Source organism: Hippocampus guttulatus, chromosome 17 (genome assembly GCF_054856545.1).
Source record: "Hippocampus guttulatus isolate MCC_2025c chromosome 17, RoL_Hgut_1.0, whole genome shotgun sequence".
Taxonomy (NCBI): Eukaryota; Metazoa; Chordata; class Actinopteri; order Syngnathiformes; family Syngnathidae; genus Hippocampus; species Hippocampus guttulatus.
Window position 1 is genome coordinate 7656965 of NC_141277.1, and position 18276 is coordinate 7675240.

An 18276-nucleotide genomic window follows, 5' to 3' on the forward strand; every position below is an offset into this window, starting at 1 on the left:
CCTGTGCTTTGAATTATATGTGCCACTTCTGGTATGAACGAGAAGCGGCATTTTATTTACATGGCAACTGGTTGTGCGAATCCGCTTTTTATGACAGCTCCAGACTTTAACAATGTGGCAATGCCAGTTGTTGCAGTCGAGAAAAGAAAAACATTTCAATCCTGCTAACTCCATGCTAATCTTAGCTGAAATTTCTCTCATTATAGTCGACTGTTTTGATCGGCGTGTTATTCGTTACGTTCAATGTGACCATTCTCGTGTTATTATATATACTTGATGACAGCGTGTTTTGAATGTCGCGTTATTTGGTTTGGAGCGATTGCTGCATTTTGATTTCTTCCGGTTGTCGAAGCCGTCGACCTTCTTGATCGACGGCTGACTTTTTTTTCGTAAACAATGAGCCAACGTGTCGGGTCTGGTCGGACCCATGACGTCACCACACTGACACTTTATTGATCGAATAGCACAGGTTGATATAAGTCCTGTTTTTAATACATATCATTCCTCCGTCATCATTAGTAAACAAAACACGTGGCATACTTCGGGGATGCTTTAGTTCATCAACGACATGACATCTAGATGTGTGTGTGTCGTACCGTGAAAGTCACATGTAAATCATTTCAACACAAAATTAGCCAAGGCCATAGGAATATTACATCAAATAAAAGACATTCTGAAGCAGTATTCCCTACAACTGTTATTCAGTTGATTCTTCGTCCCATACACGAGTTAACTTGTAGCAGTCTGGGAACACACTTAAACAATAACAAATACCATTCTTATGCTACAAAAGAGGGCAATGAGGAGGAATAAACATCTCAGATTATCGTGCACCCATCAATCTATTCGTAAAATCACTTATCCTTAAATTGTACGGTCTGGTGGACTTTAAAACTGCTCAGTTCATGTTCAAAGTAAATAACAATATGCTCCCTTACCCCTTTCATGCACCCTGTAACCTGATAACCTGACAAGCTGTCCACTGTGGTAACTGCTGTCCCTGAAAGACACAATTAGTTATAATGAACCGAGAGGAAGATTTGTTTTGGAAAACAAAAAATAAACAGAATTAATGTCAAACAGAGATGTAGCTCAGTAAAAGGAGTCAACTTTTGGGATAACTTTGACTATAAATTGAAAAGGTGTCATTCAGTCAAATTATTTCAATACATGTCCAAAAACACATCGACATTTATCGCGGGGGTTACATTCCAAAAAAGAACCCGTGATACGTGAAATCTGCTAAGTAATCATCTTTATTTTATATATATATTTTTTTTCTTCACAATTATTATGTATAGAGTATTGTATTGAATGACACCAACGACTAAACTGTTTTTTCAGGCCCAAGCATTAAAATAAATAAATAAATAAATAAAATCAATGCCTTCTTAAAAACAATTGACTACCGGTATCGTATTTAGAAATACTGTACAGAACGTTTCGTCAACATTGCGGGTTTTGTCATGGAGAAAATTTGGCAAGCTCTACAGTGATGCGGCGCGAAAACTGTTTAGTCTACAGTCACTTTGCCAATCAGGATGCAGAACAAAATGCACGGGCCCCATAAATAAATAAATATATAAACACATAAGAAATAAATTGCACGAAAAAAATCCTCGAAAGATGAACCGTGTTATAGCGAGGGATTACCGTCTACTGCAGTTATAAAAAGAAACTATAGTTAAATCACCTTAGCAAAATTATGTGTCTATTAAGTGGTGTAAACATGTATCCATCTATAAAATATGTCGAGAAAAAATTGCAGACATTAAATAGATATATATGGCAATATTTGTAGCACGATATGTTGGTAGTCTGCTAGTTTTAGATTGTAGGGTAGACATTTTGAGATGGGAGACAGGATAAAATTCTACACCTTTTGTTCTTTGGTTTTTATGTAAACTTTGTATTTTGATTGCTGATTTGATTTGACCCCCCCCCCAAAAAAAAAGACCAATAAAAATAAAAAACAGTATGTTGATTTTGCCTATGTGGGACATTACTGACATGAGCGCCCTCTTTGAGGGAATTGGGGGATTATGACTATGTCACTAAACTAAAATTGGAAAAAATATATCATAATACGTCTCCTTCTTCTTGATCCAAAAGGAAAGAATGACTCAAATGTATTTTTTTTAATACAAACAATGCCAGCTAAGCATTGTGGTCGATGTCGTACTTTTACAGGGATTCTCCGAATGCTGTCTTGTTCTTCAGGTACACAGTCCATCAAGACACAAAATTATGAGCTGCAACTTGCCCCAAGAAAAACCTCGACTTAATGCACTTCAACTCATTTTCATTCACGCGTGCGCGCTCACACACACACACACACGCACACGCATGCACACACAACGCACGCACGCTCCAACTGTCATCATGATGACAACACCACACAAGTGTAGAGGAGATGATGACGTCACACAGCAGCCGTGCAGGAAGAGAAGCCATGCTGGTCACAGGAAACACCATAGTGGCTATACGTCAGTGTGTCCGCCATATTGGATGTGGGAAACCTGCTTGTGAACTCATGCAAGTCAGTAGACTGAACCCGTATGTCAATTTTAATCAGATGATTCTAAAAAAAATCTGATTATGTTATATATATATATATATATATATATATATATAACGGTAGTAAACAATGAGAGATGGTTTTAGTCCCAAGATCATGTTCTCGCCCCAAGAGAAGGTTTAGTCTCTGGGGACGTTTGAAGGCCCAAGTGAATGGTCTACCTCTGAGGAAAGGTTTTGGTCCTAAGAGGAGTTCCTTGTCCTGAGAGAAGGTTCCAGTTCAGATGGAAGATTTTCATCCAAATGGGAAGGTTCTCGTTCTCTGAGAAATTCTACTCCCGAGATAAATTTCTCAACCCAAGAGAAGGTCTCAAGAGAATGGTCATGTCCCAAATGAAGGTCCGGAGAGAAAGTACTCGTCTCTTCTCACAAGGGAAAGTTTTCATCCGAAAAGAAGGTTCTATGATGGAGAGAAGGTTTTAATCTTGAGTGAGGCACGAGTCTCAAGAGAAGGTACTCGTCCCAAGGGAATCATCTAGTCCCAAGAGAAGGTCGTAGTCACAAGAGAAGCTTCAAGAATTCCCTCCTCCCTATAAAGCGAGTTTCCTGTTCCGAGAGAAGGCTATCGTCTCTAGAGAAGGTTCGAGTCCCGAGAAAAAGCTCCATACACTAAAGAAGGTTCTCGTCAGAGATAATGGTCTGGCCCTAAATCAAGATGTAATCCCGAGGGAAGGTTCTCATCCCAAATTGAAGGTTATATTCCAGGGAGAAGGTTTGAACGCATAGAGTAGATTCAAGTCCTTCTGATCGCTCCGCTTTTCCACATCCAATATGGTGTCTACGTGGGGATGTAAATGCACAAGAGCACCAAAGAGAGGCGTAAACGTCAACAAGTCCGTTGGGGGGAGGGGGGGGGGGGGCTGAGACGGGAACAAAACAGACAAGCGGGGGTGGCGAGGTGGGACCGGGGCGGCTTGTCAGTCGGCAGCGTCCCATCCGAGAAAGAAGTCTGGTGGGTGTCGAGAGGTGATTCCAGAGGCACCCCGCCATTCCCCATCTCCAAAATGCGATACTGAGGAGCACAGAAGGGGGGGGGGACACTGTCAAGCCACTGCACCAGGTGGCGCTATAACCCCAAACTGGAAGACGGTGAGAAGTTGAACACCCCGAGTCTTGCTGGCTACGCCTCTTTTTGAAAGGGACCAACATGCCTCCAATAAAATGTTAACTATGTTACCATGCGTGGAATTCTCTCATTGTGCAAAGCCGCAACACGTGTTTCAGTGTCTGTCCCTTCAATTATTTGGTTAACTTGACAACCAAATGAAGAATGTTCAAAAATCAGCTGATTTTCAGGGTTATAATAGTTCTGCATTTCTCATTATAGTTTTTTTTTAATTCCATTTTGCTTCATATTGGTTCCATTCATATTAGATTTAGTATTAGTTTTGGTTTTATTTTAATCTATGGAGATTTTCTTGGGTGCAAGATGAAAAAAATGATATTTTGTAATACTTTCTTAATTTTATTATTTCAAATTTTTTATAAGCATTTTTATTTTTATTTTATTTCATGACCAAAAATGTTTTTTACTTTTAGTTACGTTTTTCATAACCCTGCAGATTTTTTTCCTTTAGGGGTTGAATGCCATTATCTTTATCTTATGACAAAAAAAAACAAAAAAAATCATCCGATTTTGGCCTATTTCAAAAGCCGGTGTAAACGCAGACAGTGTAAACGGTGTTTGACAGGCAGCGTGTGGCAAGCGCGCGGGTGGCGGTGGGATACCTCAAGCCTGCAGGGGTGCAGCGTGCGCTCCGGAGCAGTGGAAGTGAACGTTGTGCCAGCGTCCATCGCGGCGCTGCCACACCCTGGTCTCCTCCGATTGGCTGGAGCGCGGGCGACCGCCGGCGTCCACAAACTGCGTCAGGCGGATATACGCCATGCAGGCTGCGTCTTCGCCCATCATGTGAACGTGCGGGTTGAGGATGGTCGTGTGGATGGGCTTCATGTTCTTTGACAGCACTGTTGGCAGAGGTGCCGGATTGTTATGCTTCGGAGGAACCATCGTTCGTTTCGTTGATGGTTATGAAAGCTGCATTGTTTCGATTATGGTGGATGTTGCTCGGATAATTTGTGTTTGAGTACGTTTGTTAAAGTACAAATTGTGACTCTGTATGCTAGTTATGTTTCATTTTTATGATCGTTCTGATCACTGCGTTTGATTGTTATGGGTGCTATGTTTGAGTTGGATAAGTGCCGTTTCATTGCTATGATCATTTTTTTCGATCGCTGCGATCTTTGTATTATTTGATCCCTATGATCGTTCCGTTTGATTGTTAGGATTTTTGCATTTGGTTATTATGATTGTCGTGTTTGGTGGTTGCGATTGTTATGTTTAACTGTTTGATCATTGTAATGAATGTTACAAGCCTATTTCTTTTGTTTGACTGTCATGTTTGTCAAATTCAAAGTTGTGTTTCACTGTCATGACAGTTGTGTTTGACTTTTACTAAACTGATGTTTCATTATGTTCATCGTGCTTGATTGTTATGACTGTTGTATGATTGTTATGAGTCATTGCTGATTGTTGTTCTCATTGTATTTGGTTATTGTTGTTTGATTTTTATAATTCTTGTTTTATTGTTTAATTGTTGTGTCTGATGTTCCAAGCATACGATGTGTTTGATTGGCGGAAGTGGTGTCCGATTGTTATGGTAGTTGTGTTGCATTCTGTGGTCAAATCAGAAGGAGTCGTGTTTGGGAGTTACGGCTGTGGTTACAAAAGTGCACAGCTGCGTTTGTCCGAACGTAGCCGTTTTCTTCTCACGGTTGTCAAAGTAGAAGCGGTGGAAGTCCATCCCCTCCACCAGGTTGCCGAGGCCCTCGGGCTCGAAGGATGTCAGGCCAGGGTCGCAAATCTTCCTGTAGACACACACACACAAATAATCCAGAAAATGAAGAACAGCAGCAGCAGCAGCATCAACATGGCCGCAAATAAAAAAGCTCAGTCTAATAAGGTCATCGCAAACAACAAGTAAGACGCCACTCGAAATAATACACCGTTTCCATCTGTTGGTGTCTTTTGATGCATTCCAATGTTCACCTTTCACATTTTGACGTGACTTTGTGGGGATTTGTGTGACTTTGAACGCAGCACAAAGAACGGGCACACATTCACAGAGCCGGCCTGTAATTACTCCTTAATCTTCTGAGGACAAATACATTTGCACGTCAATCTCGCTAATGCTTCTGCGCTAATGGTGCTCCAATCCCCCTCCCCCGATCGACCCCCGCCCCACCCCCCAACCCAACCCGTCAATCTCACAACTCACGCGTAGGCTTCAAAGTCGCCGTTGTTGACGGCTTCGATGAGCTGCTCCGTCATCTTGATGATCTCCTGCTTGCGAGCTGCAAAAGCACGAGAAAGGTTGCTGAAGATCATGAAGATGGAGTCATGAGGCCATCGTATACCATCACTTTGAGGAAATGAAAAGACACGCTTCTCCAAAATAAGATGCGCGGCGTATTTGCTTTAAGTTGCTCTTTTGTCATCCCTCTGGTGTGTTGCGGCGACAAAAACGTGTTCGACTTAGGAGTTGCAAACTGATTTACGATTTGACAAAAGCCAAACAAACGCGGTGTCAACTCACCCGAGAGCTTGCGAGCCATTTTTACGTTTCAAGTGAGTGACTTGTAGCCTCCTCCATGGAGGGACTCCGCTCCCTGCTTCTACACTCAAACGCTCCTCACCCTCATCTTCATCTTCATCACCCTCCTTGTCTTCATCACCCCGCTCGGGTTATCCCGCACCAGCGCTCGCTTGCATGTGTGGTCGCCATGCCGGCGGAGGAGCCTTCCTGCCTCCTTGCCACTCCCAGGGAGGCTGAGCTCACTCAGCTCCTCCCTCGCAAGGGGCGTGGCCTCCGGGGGGGCGGTACCACCCTTGCGTTATCAATCACAGAACTCTCTCGACATGTCGGAAGCATTCAATGACAACCAGAGTGGGCCAACTCCATTTTTTTGTTCTTTTGCAAGTGAGCTCTAAGGCAGGTTTACACAATTTCGTTTGGGTGGGCGCCGTTACGGGGGACTGTGGCTTTCCGAACATCCGTCAATTCAAGATTCATTCATACAGTGTCGCCTTGAGAAAAATGTTCAGAGTGTGTTTTGTAATGAAAAAAACAGCATGAGGAAAAAAACCAACAACTAAATGACATATGGGTAATTACTTTGTACGTGAATGATACCATTTTTGCATTTTTGATGTAGCGGTTAGCATAGCATCTCTCACCTTTCACATCTTCATCCTCGATTGTTGTGTTACTGCTGTCTGACGATTCCTGCAAGCAACACACATGTTAACGAGGACAAGAACACCCCCAAACACACCCACACAACATGAGTGTACAACGACAAAGTCTCTCCCAAATCACGACACGGCGGGCAAGCGAGCGAGGAAGGCAGGGCAGAGATCCTGAAAAAAAGTCCTCACAGACACACACACAAAAAAAGTGGCAAGCGGCAACTACGACATGGCGGGAAAATGCAGTACCTTGATCCCATCTACCGGATTATGGATTACGGTAGTCTGAGGCTCCTGAAGGAACGATGACCAGGAACAAGATAAGGATGAAAAGGGGAAGAAGAGGAAGAAGATGAGGATGAGCAGTGGAGTGTTGTAATGAATTGGAAAGAGGGAGAAATTTGTGAAAGATTAATTTGGATGAGGAAGAAGCATTGATTAGTCATGCTAATGCTAATGAGCACAAGGTGACTGTAAAGGGACTCGTCACATGAGCGAACTGCCGCTCAAATGTTCAAATCAATGATTGACACAATAGATGGGATGTTTAGGAACCGTTTGCAACACCCCAAAAAAAAACTCAAGGGCAGTGTCCTCCAAAAATACACGCACGCATGCATACAAACACACGCACACGGTCTCCTTATCTCTCTTCTTCCACATACTCTCACACACGCACAGGGCATACCAGTGCAGCAGATGTCACCGAGTTGGTGACTTTGTTTGTGTTGTTGTTGTTGTTCCTGCTGCTGCTGCTGCTGTTGCTCTGCAGGAAACACAAAAAAGTGGCAAAGGGCTTTTTCGACTAACTCGCATCCACGACTGGTGCCGTTCGGTCCCGCCCACTAACTTCCTCACATCAACCCCAGCCATGGTAACAAGGCAGCAGCATCAGGTGACACAACAACACGCTGAATACGCGGCACGCAAAAACCACAACTCATGCCGAGCGTGCAATATCGCTTGTGGAACAATTTGGAACGCTGTGGTTCGCGGAGGGGGGGAAAAAAACAGGACAGTCTGTAGGTAGTCTACAATTTAAATTAAAAATGTTTTGTGTAGATGACAAAGTTGTAAAAAAAGTAATAAATAAATAAATCAAAACAAAAATAAACTCGTCTGCCATGCCACTAGTGAGCGATGTCACACAAATAGTGAGTTAAAGTCATGTGACACTGAAGTCTGTCTGAAACCAGAGAGCAACCATCTTGTGTTGCCGCCGATTCCTGAAAACCTTTTTTTCCCGCCTTGCTATCAGCGCGTGTTTCACGCTAGGATTCCTCTCTAGAGTACCGAGAGACTCTCAATGTCCATTCTGAGTTTTGTCCCGACGGGCGAAATCAAGGTATTCAAGTTACGCAGGCTTCGCGAGTGGCAACGTAAAATGGCTGCCAGTGGCAAGCACAAAGCAGTGTTAGTCCATTCATATATTGCCGTGCCTTTTATTAAAAATTATGAAAACGACAAAAGAGAGGTGTAATCTGCACACCTGGCCACAAATTGGTGGTCATTTAAATAATAATAATAATGAATAACACATGCTTCATTAGTATATTATATACTGTATGTGAGTAGAAGACATGTCACATACTGTATGGAAGTCATGTGACTTTCAAACCAGGACATTCCTGTGTGTGTGCGCGTGCGTGCGTATGTACTGATGACGTAACGTTAGATTAATCATCTGGAGGCAAATAATCTGAGATTAGCACCACTCTCCAAAGGTTGGGTGATGTTGGGAATGACAGGGGGTGGGGGGGGCTGTTTTGGGCTATGATGAGGGGATGAAGTCAAAGCGGGACGGAAGAGAAGAAGAAGATGAAGGTTAATGAAAGGGAGGCGCAGAATTCCCAACTGGGCGAGGAAAAGTATGTCACCTTAATACAGCACGCTAAAAATAAACTACCTTCAAATTCGAAATTACAACCATGTCATCGTTTGTGTGGCAAAAAGTATGAGTGTCAAAGTTTGTGTGTGTGTGTCAAAAACTGTGAGTCTCTTGTCAAAATGTTTTTGTCAATGTGTGTGTGTCCCTTAGAATGTGTGTGTCAAATTGAGTGTGCAAAAATGTATGTAAAAGCGTGACGGTCAAAGTATTTGTGCTTCCAAGAATCATGTGTCAAAATGTGTGTGTGTGTCTGTGCGCGCGTGCGTGTGTTTATATAAGTATGTCAGGAAATGTGCATGCTAAAGTGTGTCGTTTTGAGGGGAACTTTGAGTACCATAAATTTCAAAATTAAAAGGGAGAAATGCCCCCCCCCTAAAAAAAAAATTATATATATGACAAAACAGCAATAACATTTTGTGGCACTGAATAACGGAAATGAAAAATAACCCTTCAACTCGTTTGCATTGAAGACAACGTGCGTGCAATGACAACCATAATGAAAACAACAGAACTTTTCACACCAACACACACACACACACACACGAGGCGATAAATGCGTCGTCGTCATGAAAAGCACATATTTATTGTCCTTGCTGATTTGCACCGCTGACACTCGCAACATGATTCGTTCATCATTTCCTGCTAGGCACCAATCAAAAAAATAATAAATAAATAAATAAAAGTGACGAGCAAATACTACTTCTGCAAAACTTTTTGGTTGAAGGGAAATGAAGCAAATCCCAGAGATGGAACAAAGCTCAACTTGCTTGGATTGGGTTTTTTTCTCTCCAAGTGTAAATGTTAAAAATGCATTTAACATTTTAAATTGTAATTTTCCGATTTTCTTTTTTTTTTTTTTTAAGGCCATAGCCCCAAGCCCTGACACAAAAGCACACACACACACACGACTCCAAACTAATCTAATCTAATCTAATCAAGTCTGCCTTCACAGAGGACGCCAAGGATGGGAGAGTTCAGTTCAAACGACTCGTCGCCGATCAAATTCATTGCTGATCATTTGATCACCGACGAGTCGTCCATGACGCGCTGCACCTGTAAAAGACGTGTGACGTCCTACCTTGGCGTCGGCCTTCTTGTTGAGGAGGCTCTTGGCTGCTGCGGAGAGGCAAAAAGACACACCCTCAGCTGGGAGCGTGCACATGGCGCAACCTGCTCACACCCTACTCGCTCGGCACACACCGAGTGTCCATCTCTGCGCATCGGTGGCGCTCTTTTAAAAGAAAAAAGAAAAAAAAAAGAAAAAAGAAATCCCTCCCCCCCTGATCTCCTCCCTCACATGAAAGTGGCACATGAGCACGCACATGAAAGATCCTGCCGTCACATGATGTGAGATCAGCGCCAGGATCAGCAGGAAGTCATTTGCCATATAATCCCAAATAGTGCCACCGGCGCACTTTACACTCAAAATGAGATGACAGCGGTCACCCTCGTCGGCATTGGACACCGCATAACGGCAAGATTTTGGACGCATAAGGGTGTGTGTGTTTGGCGGTTGTCACACCTGGATGCCCAAGAAGTTTGAATAACTTTTACAAAAGTTTACAAAACAGAGTTTGTCTGGAAAAAAAACAGACAAATTTTTTGTTTGTTCACAAGAGCTTGTGCAAAGAGAGTTCTTTTTAAAACACTTTTGTTGCCACAAAAATTGATTTTGATAACAAAGACGGCATGAGAGTTTCTTGACAAAAGAGAGTGGGTTTATTATAAAACAAGTGTTTAAAACATAAAAAGATCATTTTTGTAAAACAGCTCGTGCACAGAGTGACTTTGTTTCACAATTTGGTCTACAAAAATTGATTTTGTTCTACTACTATTACTACTACAATGACTTCATTCCAACTTGTAATACTCGTCATACGGTTGTAGTGAAGGCGAAGGCCGCTTACCTTGGCGAGCGCGGCGGTCATGAAAGGTGGCGGCACAGAAAGAAAGGAGGAGACAAAGGTTAGACGAGGGAGGCCGAGAGCAAGATGGCCACGCAGGCGCCGTCCGGACCTTGTTCTACGATGCCGGCGCCACTTGCTGGCAGGTTGCTAACCGACGCCGGAGCCGTGGTCTGACGGCCAACTGGAAGCACATAAAAAGGTCCAGAACCAGAGTGTTGTGCATCTCATTCATTTGTTAATTGACTTTTTGTCACAAAATGCACAGGTCCTTTTTTGTCGTGACTTTATTTCATCGAATAATTGGTTCATTGATTTTCTGTAAATAAAACAATCAAAAAGTCATTACAAATGATTTTTTAATAGTATCATTATATATAAATAATTGTAAAAACATTTAAGTGTGTTTCATGAATTATGGGAATGTCAAAGAACAAAAATGTTCAGTCAAATGGGTGAGCATGCATCGCTCTGATGACGCAATTTATCCTATTATAAAAACCGGGCCACTTTGAAAATGAATTGTCTCCCTCTGGTGGATAAATGGGAGAGGTACAACAACACGCCAGCTTTTGATCGATTCAAATCAACTTAAATACTGTACAATAATTAAAACACAAATCAACCACAACATATATTCAGAGTGAATGATAGATATTCACTGTAAGTATGAATATAAATCTGAGGTCTCACCCGAGAAGTTCCTGGAGACAAGCATGGTGGTCAAGATGGCGCCCTGCCCACGTGGAGTAAGAGGAAGTTGAGAAGGTTGCACGCTTACGAGGTTGCAAGTTTAGCGCTGCGTGCTGATCGCTCACCTTCAGCTTCCTCCTGGCGTTGAACTTCTTCAAGCATTCCACCGTCTCCTGCCGGTGCATCATGGACGCCACCGTGGAGCGTTGCTGTTGACACATCGCCGGCGTCAGCGCGGTCAAGAACCACATCGTCAGAAAGTCACCAACCACTAACTAGCAACTAGTAGCAGTCCCTCCCAGGAATGGAACATGCGTGTACGTGCATGTGTGGGCAGCATACGTACGCAGACCCACGGGTGCTTGAGGGCCTCCTGGGCAGTGATCCTCTTGGCCGGATTGATGGTCAACATCTGGTTGATCAGATTTTTGGCTTCGGGCGTCACCGTGTCCCATTCCGGAGACGGGAACTACGCACACGCATGCGTGTTAGAAGGGCAAGGATGAGGAGGTCACGGGGGTCACGATGAAGGCTCACATCATAGGCTCCCGCTTTGATCTGCTGGTAGAGTTTGTGCTGGTCTTCGTCCCAGAAAGGAGGGTAACCCACCAGGAGGATGTACAGGATCACGCCTATGCAAGCACACGAACACGTCAAGCAGCACGGATGAACCACTCCTGGCCGTGTCGCTGTGAAGGCGGCTCTCACCACACGCCCAGATGTCCACCGGCTTCCCGTACGCTTCCTTCCTCAGCACCTCCGGAGACAAATAACCGGGCGTCCCCGCAAAGCCTAAACACAAAAAAGAAAATGTCACAACGCCAACCACAGAACGGCAAACGGACAGGTGCTGCATACCGAACCAGGCCTGCTGGTCTCCTTGGACCTCGATGGCCAGGCCGAAGTCGGCAAGCTTCACAGCCGCGTTTTTACACTTGCTGGCTAGCAGAAGATTCTCAGGCTGCAACAGAAAGAAAGAAAAACACTTTACAGCAAATTAAGCTAACAGTAGCGGCTCATTAGTTTTTGTTAGCATTACAAGTTGACGCTAGGAGTGCTACCTCACAACTGTACACACTACTAATGACACACCATGACAACATTCGAGTAGAACACTCATAGAATAGCTCTGTATTGCTGAGCTTTATGATAGAAGCTAATTAGCGTGGCTCGTAAAAAAAAAAAAAAAGCTGAATTTTAATAGTTAAAGTTAAAGTTAATGAAAGCTTCCTATGAAAGGACGTATGAGGGAGATTAAACTGGATACTGTCCATTCATCTTGCTCCAGTTTGGCAAGAAGACACATTTTAAAGACACTTTACAGCACATGAAGCTAATGCTAGTGGCCCATTAGCCAATGCTAGCGTTAAGACAGTTAGCTCACTAACCAATCGCAAAATCTTCAATGGTGCCCAAAGTTTTGGAACAACTCTCAAGCTAATGCTAACAGCTTCTTAAGGACTCGGGACTTTGGCAGCTAATTAGCTTCTCATAATATAAAGAGACACAAAAGCTTCCTTAGAATTGTGCGTCATGTTACACGTTCACATCATTAATACGTGTACGATGTTATCAACAGGCGAGCGATATCAGAACTATTGTGTTGGTTTCATACCCCGATAAATTGAGCTTGTTCACACAATAAATTCAACTCGTAGGTCAAGGTGGCACAATGAAACTCGTGCACGGCCATGCCAAAATGCCGAGTTGCACACGCGGACGACAACCAGGCCCTCACTCACCTGTCGGTCTGTCTGTCTGCTAATCACATGACCTGTCAAGTGACAACTCACCTTGAGGTCTCGGTGGACCACACCCATCTGATGGCAGTGAAGCACCGCCTCCAGGATCTGCTGGATGCAATGGCTGCATGCAGACAGCAGGGGGGGGGGGCAGCGGGTTAGTCATGCTCGGGCGCCACCAGCCACTTGTGTGTGTGTGTGTGTGTGTGTGTGTGTATCATGTGCGTGAGTTTGTGCGTGATTGTGTGTTATGTTTGCTTGGATGTGTGTGCTTTGCGTTTGCATGTGTGTGTGTGCGTGGTGTGTTTTAAGTGTCACATGTTCGCCACCGTGTTGTTTTGTGCAGCGTGTTTAAGTGTATGTATGCGTGTTGTGTTTGCTTAGTGTTTGTGTTGGTTAGCCCCCCCCCCCCCAGTCATTCACATGCTCTCGTTCTCTTTCTGGTGGCAAGCAGGTCCAAAAGTGAAGAAGGGCGACGACGTACAAACACACACATATACGTCAATGTACACATGAGTGACGTGAACACACCTTGAGGTCCCTGTGCACTATGTCATGTTGGTGTGTGTGTGACACGCTGTCTAGAATCTGATGGATACAATCACTGTAGAGACAAGACCGCATGGTGAAGGGGGGGGGGGGGGGGTCACATTCACATTGGCACACTCCATACTAATAATCCATTGATTGATTTCTACACTGTGATAAAAGTCAATATAGATGCCGCTTAACATGAACCAATAACAACCGTAGTCTACAGCAAACAGTAATAAGAGATGTGATCTATGTATATCCTGTTATAACAGACATGCCCGATCGGGAGCTAATTTTTTTTTCAAATTTCTCAGGAGGTGCGACTGAGTGACCTTTGCAGGGTTTGTATTATCTGAGCCCTAAAAATCCTATCCGAGTGTAAAACAAAAAAATTCAGCAGAACTGAAGAGCACAGATGGGATAACGGGAGGAAGGTGTCAATGAGAAACACGCACGCGAACTAACACAAATGAGCACACGCAGTAAATTTATGCACAGACGCTGGGAAGAACGCAAGAAACGAGGGACGAAAATGCATTGGAAGCATTTTGGGACATTTACAGAATTTTTTTTTTCCCCCACCTGCTAAACCGCCATGAATATAGTGGTCAATTCATTAGGTACACCTGCACACTGGCTAACAATGACCTAATTATTAGGAGCAGCCCTCACTGTTTTGCAATGCACCACAATGATGGCAAGCATATTGTTAAATAAATATCTTTGAATATTATTATATAATATATAATCATTATTATTATTATACTATTATTTTATTGTAAGATAATTGGATTTTTCTTATGGTGCACCCAAAGAGGGGAAGTTGATTCCTCGCAAATTCTCACAACTCATTGCAGGGTTTAGGCCCCATCCCTTCCAGAATGCAGACCTTATGAAAGTCCATTTAGCTTTACGCCATGAACGGGCTAACCAATCGCATCGGCGTCACGGTATTGGCAGCAGCGGATATTCTAACACTAACGGTGGTGCAACACATGTAGACAAAACATGGTGGCGCTAGAATGCATTTATTTTAAAGTTGTTTTGAGTTATAAGCTTGGCCATGGAACAAATATAACAACGTGTTCAAAGGCAACACTGTCGGCAATTTTCAATAGATTTATGAATTCAAGCGAATGACAACAACGCCCCCTGTTGGAACAGGGTGCTCAAACAGGGAGAGGGTTAACATCTTGCCGTAATTCGCCTTATGCTTACTGGCCTGCTCCAACAGCTGTCAATCATCCTGGCGCAGATGCGTTTTCAGCCTCGCGGCATCTTTTTTTTTTTTTTTGCTTCCACCTACTCTTCTTCCTTCCTGGCTGGCTCGCCAACGCAAAAGCAGTCGAATTGATTTACGCGCACCTCCCGGGGGCATCCGTCTCAATGTCTGGACGACGGAGAAAGTCCTCCAACCGCCGCTATCATCATCATCATCATCATTTTCAATAGTGTCGCAGAGCAAGTTGTCAAAAGAAATTTACAGGAAAACTGCAGAGGCACCCCCGCAAATGTGTGTGCGTGCGCGCGTGTATGTGAAAGGGGGGGGGGCGTTGGTGGTGGGGGTATACCTGGCGTCTGCTTCACTGTAGTACTCCCTCGCCACGATGTCCTCAAAGAGCTCACCCCCTGTCACCCTGACAACGCACACACCGAGAGGGTTACATCTGCACCACCCACACGCGCGCACGCACGCACGCACACACACATACACAGTGGAGGGGGATGTCCTACTGAGGGGGGAAACCCCGAGCGCACCGCTGAATGGGGCCGTGTTGCCATGGCGACTGACTCCGGCGATGCGGGGGAGTTTATGCTAAAGCGGCAAAGGAGGGATGGAGCGGGTGTAGGTGTGGGAGGGGGTCGTTATGTAATTGAGGGGGGGGGTGATAAGCAGCGATGCAGACTAACAAATATGGGGCGGAAGAAGAGGAGGAACTCACAGATCAAAAAGGAGGTAGTGGAAGCCCTCCTCCGAGATGCTGTCATGGAGACGCACTGCCGCAGCAGCAGCGCACGGACACACACACACACACACACACACACACACACACACACAAACACAACAACTTTGAGCGCCAAAATGCGACTTTACATTGGAGTGCAGTATTAGAGTCAGTTTGAATGTCATTACACAAGTCACCACACACAAACACAAACCAATTAACATACATACAGAGACGCACACGATATCACACACGTGTACACAGCAACACAAACAAGCAGACACACAAAGACATAGACGCACACACAACAGTAGCACACTCGCGGTATAACGCGGATGTACAAAAAAAAAAAAAAACTGTAAAAACACATGCACGGTAACTAACGAATACACAGTGAAACACACACAAATGGGAAGACAAACAGTAATACACACACACACACTGTCACGTGATGTCATACGTAATTGCGAATAATGAAACTTCTGACCAATGTTGGAGTGTTTGAGCAGCCGGCAGATGCGAGCCTCCCGCTCCAGCTTCTGGTGATCTGCGCTCACAAACAACAACAACAACATCAACAAAGATAACAACACTCATCAACAACAATGTCGAGGTCATTCCGTCACCATTTTCTGACATCACATCAGGTCTCCCGGGTAAGAAACGAGCAGAAGAGAGGAAAGGAAGGAAAGAAAGGAGATGAGGAAAAGACAACAAAGGACACAAGGAAGAAGGAAAAAAGGAGAGAAAAGAGGAGGCAAGGAACGAATGTAAAAAAGGACACATGATAAGAGGAAAGGAAGCACATCGATGTGAATACCGAAAGGAACAGTCGAGTGTGGTGGACCTTTGATTGACAGCAGTGCTGACATCAAGACTCCTGACCTTTCAACCCAACAACAACACCACGATTCTGTGTGAGCATATAAAACCCGAACCTTGGCTTGAAAACCAAATTTAAGCCTAACCCTTGTTTGAAGCCTAAATTCTGCTCAAACCAAAGCACGGCTCGAAACCCCAACTTGAAATACTAACGCTGGTTTGAAACCCAACCTTGGGGGGCTTTAAGTCTCACCTCTGGCTGACAGCTTCTTGGTGTTGATGATCTTGGCGGCATATTCTTGCCCTGTGCACACTTTGACGCAGCGGCGCACCACTGAAAAGGCTCCCCTGGCGAAGCAAACGGGACAAGAAGACGGCTTAGCTGGCTCAGCATTTCAAGTCAAGTACAACTTTATTGTCAAATGCGCAACATACAGCGCAGATGAAATTTCTTCCCTCTCAACCAGACAACAAAATGGCCGCCCGGGGCTTCCATGTATAGTGATTGAGGAGCCGGGAAGGACAACAATCATTCACTCATTCCCTACTAAACGATACATTGAGGAGTTTTACATAGTAGACAGTAAAGTTGACGCTTGGGTTGAAACGATTCATTGAATTCTCCCCAATCACTCTCACATTCTTGGAAGGTAAAACAAGCTTTTTAAAAATATATATATCTATCTATCCAGGAAGTAACGTCATTCAATGCTCTCAAAGCGACGTTACGCAATAAGAGCCTCTCAGCGGTCCTTGAACGCATCACGACAGACACAATGAGTGGGCTTCACTCCCCCTGGGGTCACTTGGGGGGGAGCAACAACTTTATTAGCACAAACATGAAAGCACAATGAAAATGCACTCGAAAACATCTAAAAATCCTCCATTTGAAACCCAAACGCTGATTTGAAGCCTTTCTTTGAAACCCTAACACTGACTTAAAACCCTCTTTTGAAATCCTACGTCAGATTTGAATCGCAAACTTGAAACCACGATGACATCATCATTGCGAGCCCCAAAGTGGTCAAGTTTGCCAGCTGACCGTCGTTTATCATTTGCTAAACATTCTCGGTGGGGCTGTAGCTTAGTCAGAAATTCGTGTAGCTCCAGTTACGGCCCTCTAGCATTTCATTCAATATTCTAAAATATATCTACAAATTACTTTCTCACACACCCGACGTATCATCCACCCTTTAGCGCCGGGAGACAAAAAAATCCTGGAGCCGTCCCCGAGTCGACATAGTACACTCATTAGGGTAAATACACGATACAGCCCGCCGCACACACACAAAGATGGACACGCTAATCACCAAAGACACATTTACACCCGCGCGCACTGACGAGGGGGAGAGTGGGACAGTCACACGTGTTCCCGTGAGGTCCCACACATGCCCACGCACAACCTGGCGTTCACTTTTTCCAGGCCAAAGTGCGTGCGCACGTGCGCGTCATTGGGAAAAAAAAAGTCCTGACATATTACATCTATACAGCAAGTGTGCCAAAAAAAAAAAGACAAAGCGCGTGCACGTACTTGCCCAGCTCCTCGTACAACTGGTACTCGTCGGTGAAGCGCGTGCACGTGGTGGTGGCGGTGGTGGTGGCCATGGTGGGATGTTCAGCTGGTGTCTCCGGTTCCGAGTGAAGTCAGCGAGCGGCGCGTCGCAGCGGACTGGAGAGGACTTGGAGAGCAAGACTCCGCCCACTGGCGTTTTCCTTGAAACGCGTGCGCGTTTACGCATGCACGCCCGCGCGCACGCTGGGGGGTTTGTCAGGCTTTCCCCTCCGCACGGCTTCTCTAGGGAAGACAGCACAAGCGCGCGCGCACACACACACACACACACGCACACACGACGTTATTTCTTTGATATGACGCTGAAGTGTTTATTTAAAATAAATGTGGACAGATCTTAGATTTAGCAGCTAG

The 18276-nt window shown here is 44.5% G+C and overlaps 1 protein-coding gene across 6 annotated transcripts; it reads right to left on the reverse strand.

Moving 5' to 3' along the window:
• Nucleotides 1-433: 433 nt before the first annotated feature.
• Nucleotides 434-18046, reverse strand: camk2b2 (calcium/calmodulin-dependent protein kinase (CaM kinase) II beta 2). Of its 6 annotated transcripts, none has more exons than XM_086134653.1 (21): nt 17884-18046; nt 16606-16700; nt 16018-16077; nt 15528-15582; nt 15156-15221; nt 13102-13174; nt 12167-12269; nt 12017-12100; nt 11846-11940; nt 11655-11777; nt 11434-11517; nt 11309-11351; nt 10728-10799; nt 9790-9824; nt 7512-7589; nt 7073-7117; nt 6812-6860; nt 5853-5928; nt 5348-5442; nt 4306-4542; nt 434-3589 (listed from the first exon to the last, which is right to left on the reverse strand). In XM_086134653.1, the coding sequence occupies exons 1-20, from the start codon at nt 17955-17957 to the stop codon at nt 4307-4309; spliced, it is 1641 nt and encodes a 546-aa protein (XP_085990779.1). In that variant the 5' UTR covers nt 17958-18046; the 3' UTR covers nt 434-3589; nt 4306. The 6 variants fall into 6 exon arrangements, with proteins under 6 accessions (XP_085990779.1, XP_085990780.1, XP_085990783.1 ...); XM_086134654.1 differs by lacking the exon at nt 13102-13174 and adding an exon at nt 13582-13654; XM_086134657.1 differs by lacking the exon at nt 7512-7589.
• Nucleotides 18047-18276: the final 230 nt, after the last annotated feature.

What these genes read in the sequence shown, in the direction of transcription:
- camk2b2 (XM_086134653.1), bottom strand. Translation starts at nt 17,957, where the DNA reads ATGGCCACCACCACCGCCACCACCACGTGCACGCGCTTCACCGACGAG. An exon ending in TCAAGCACCCGTGGGTCTGC is followed by an intron (nt 11,518 to 11,654) that starts GTACGTATGCTG and finishes ATGTGTCAACAG; the next exon opens with CAACGCTCCACGGTGGCGTC. An exon ending in CGGTGACATCTGCTGCACTG is followed by an intron (nt 7,118 to 7,511) that starts GTATGCCCTGTG and finishes TCGTTCCTTCAG; the next exon opens with GAGCCTCAGACTACCGTAAT.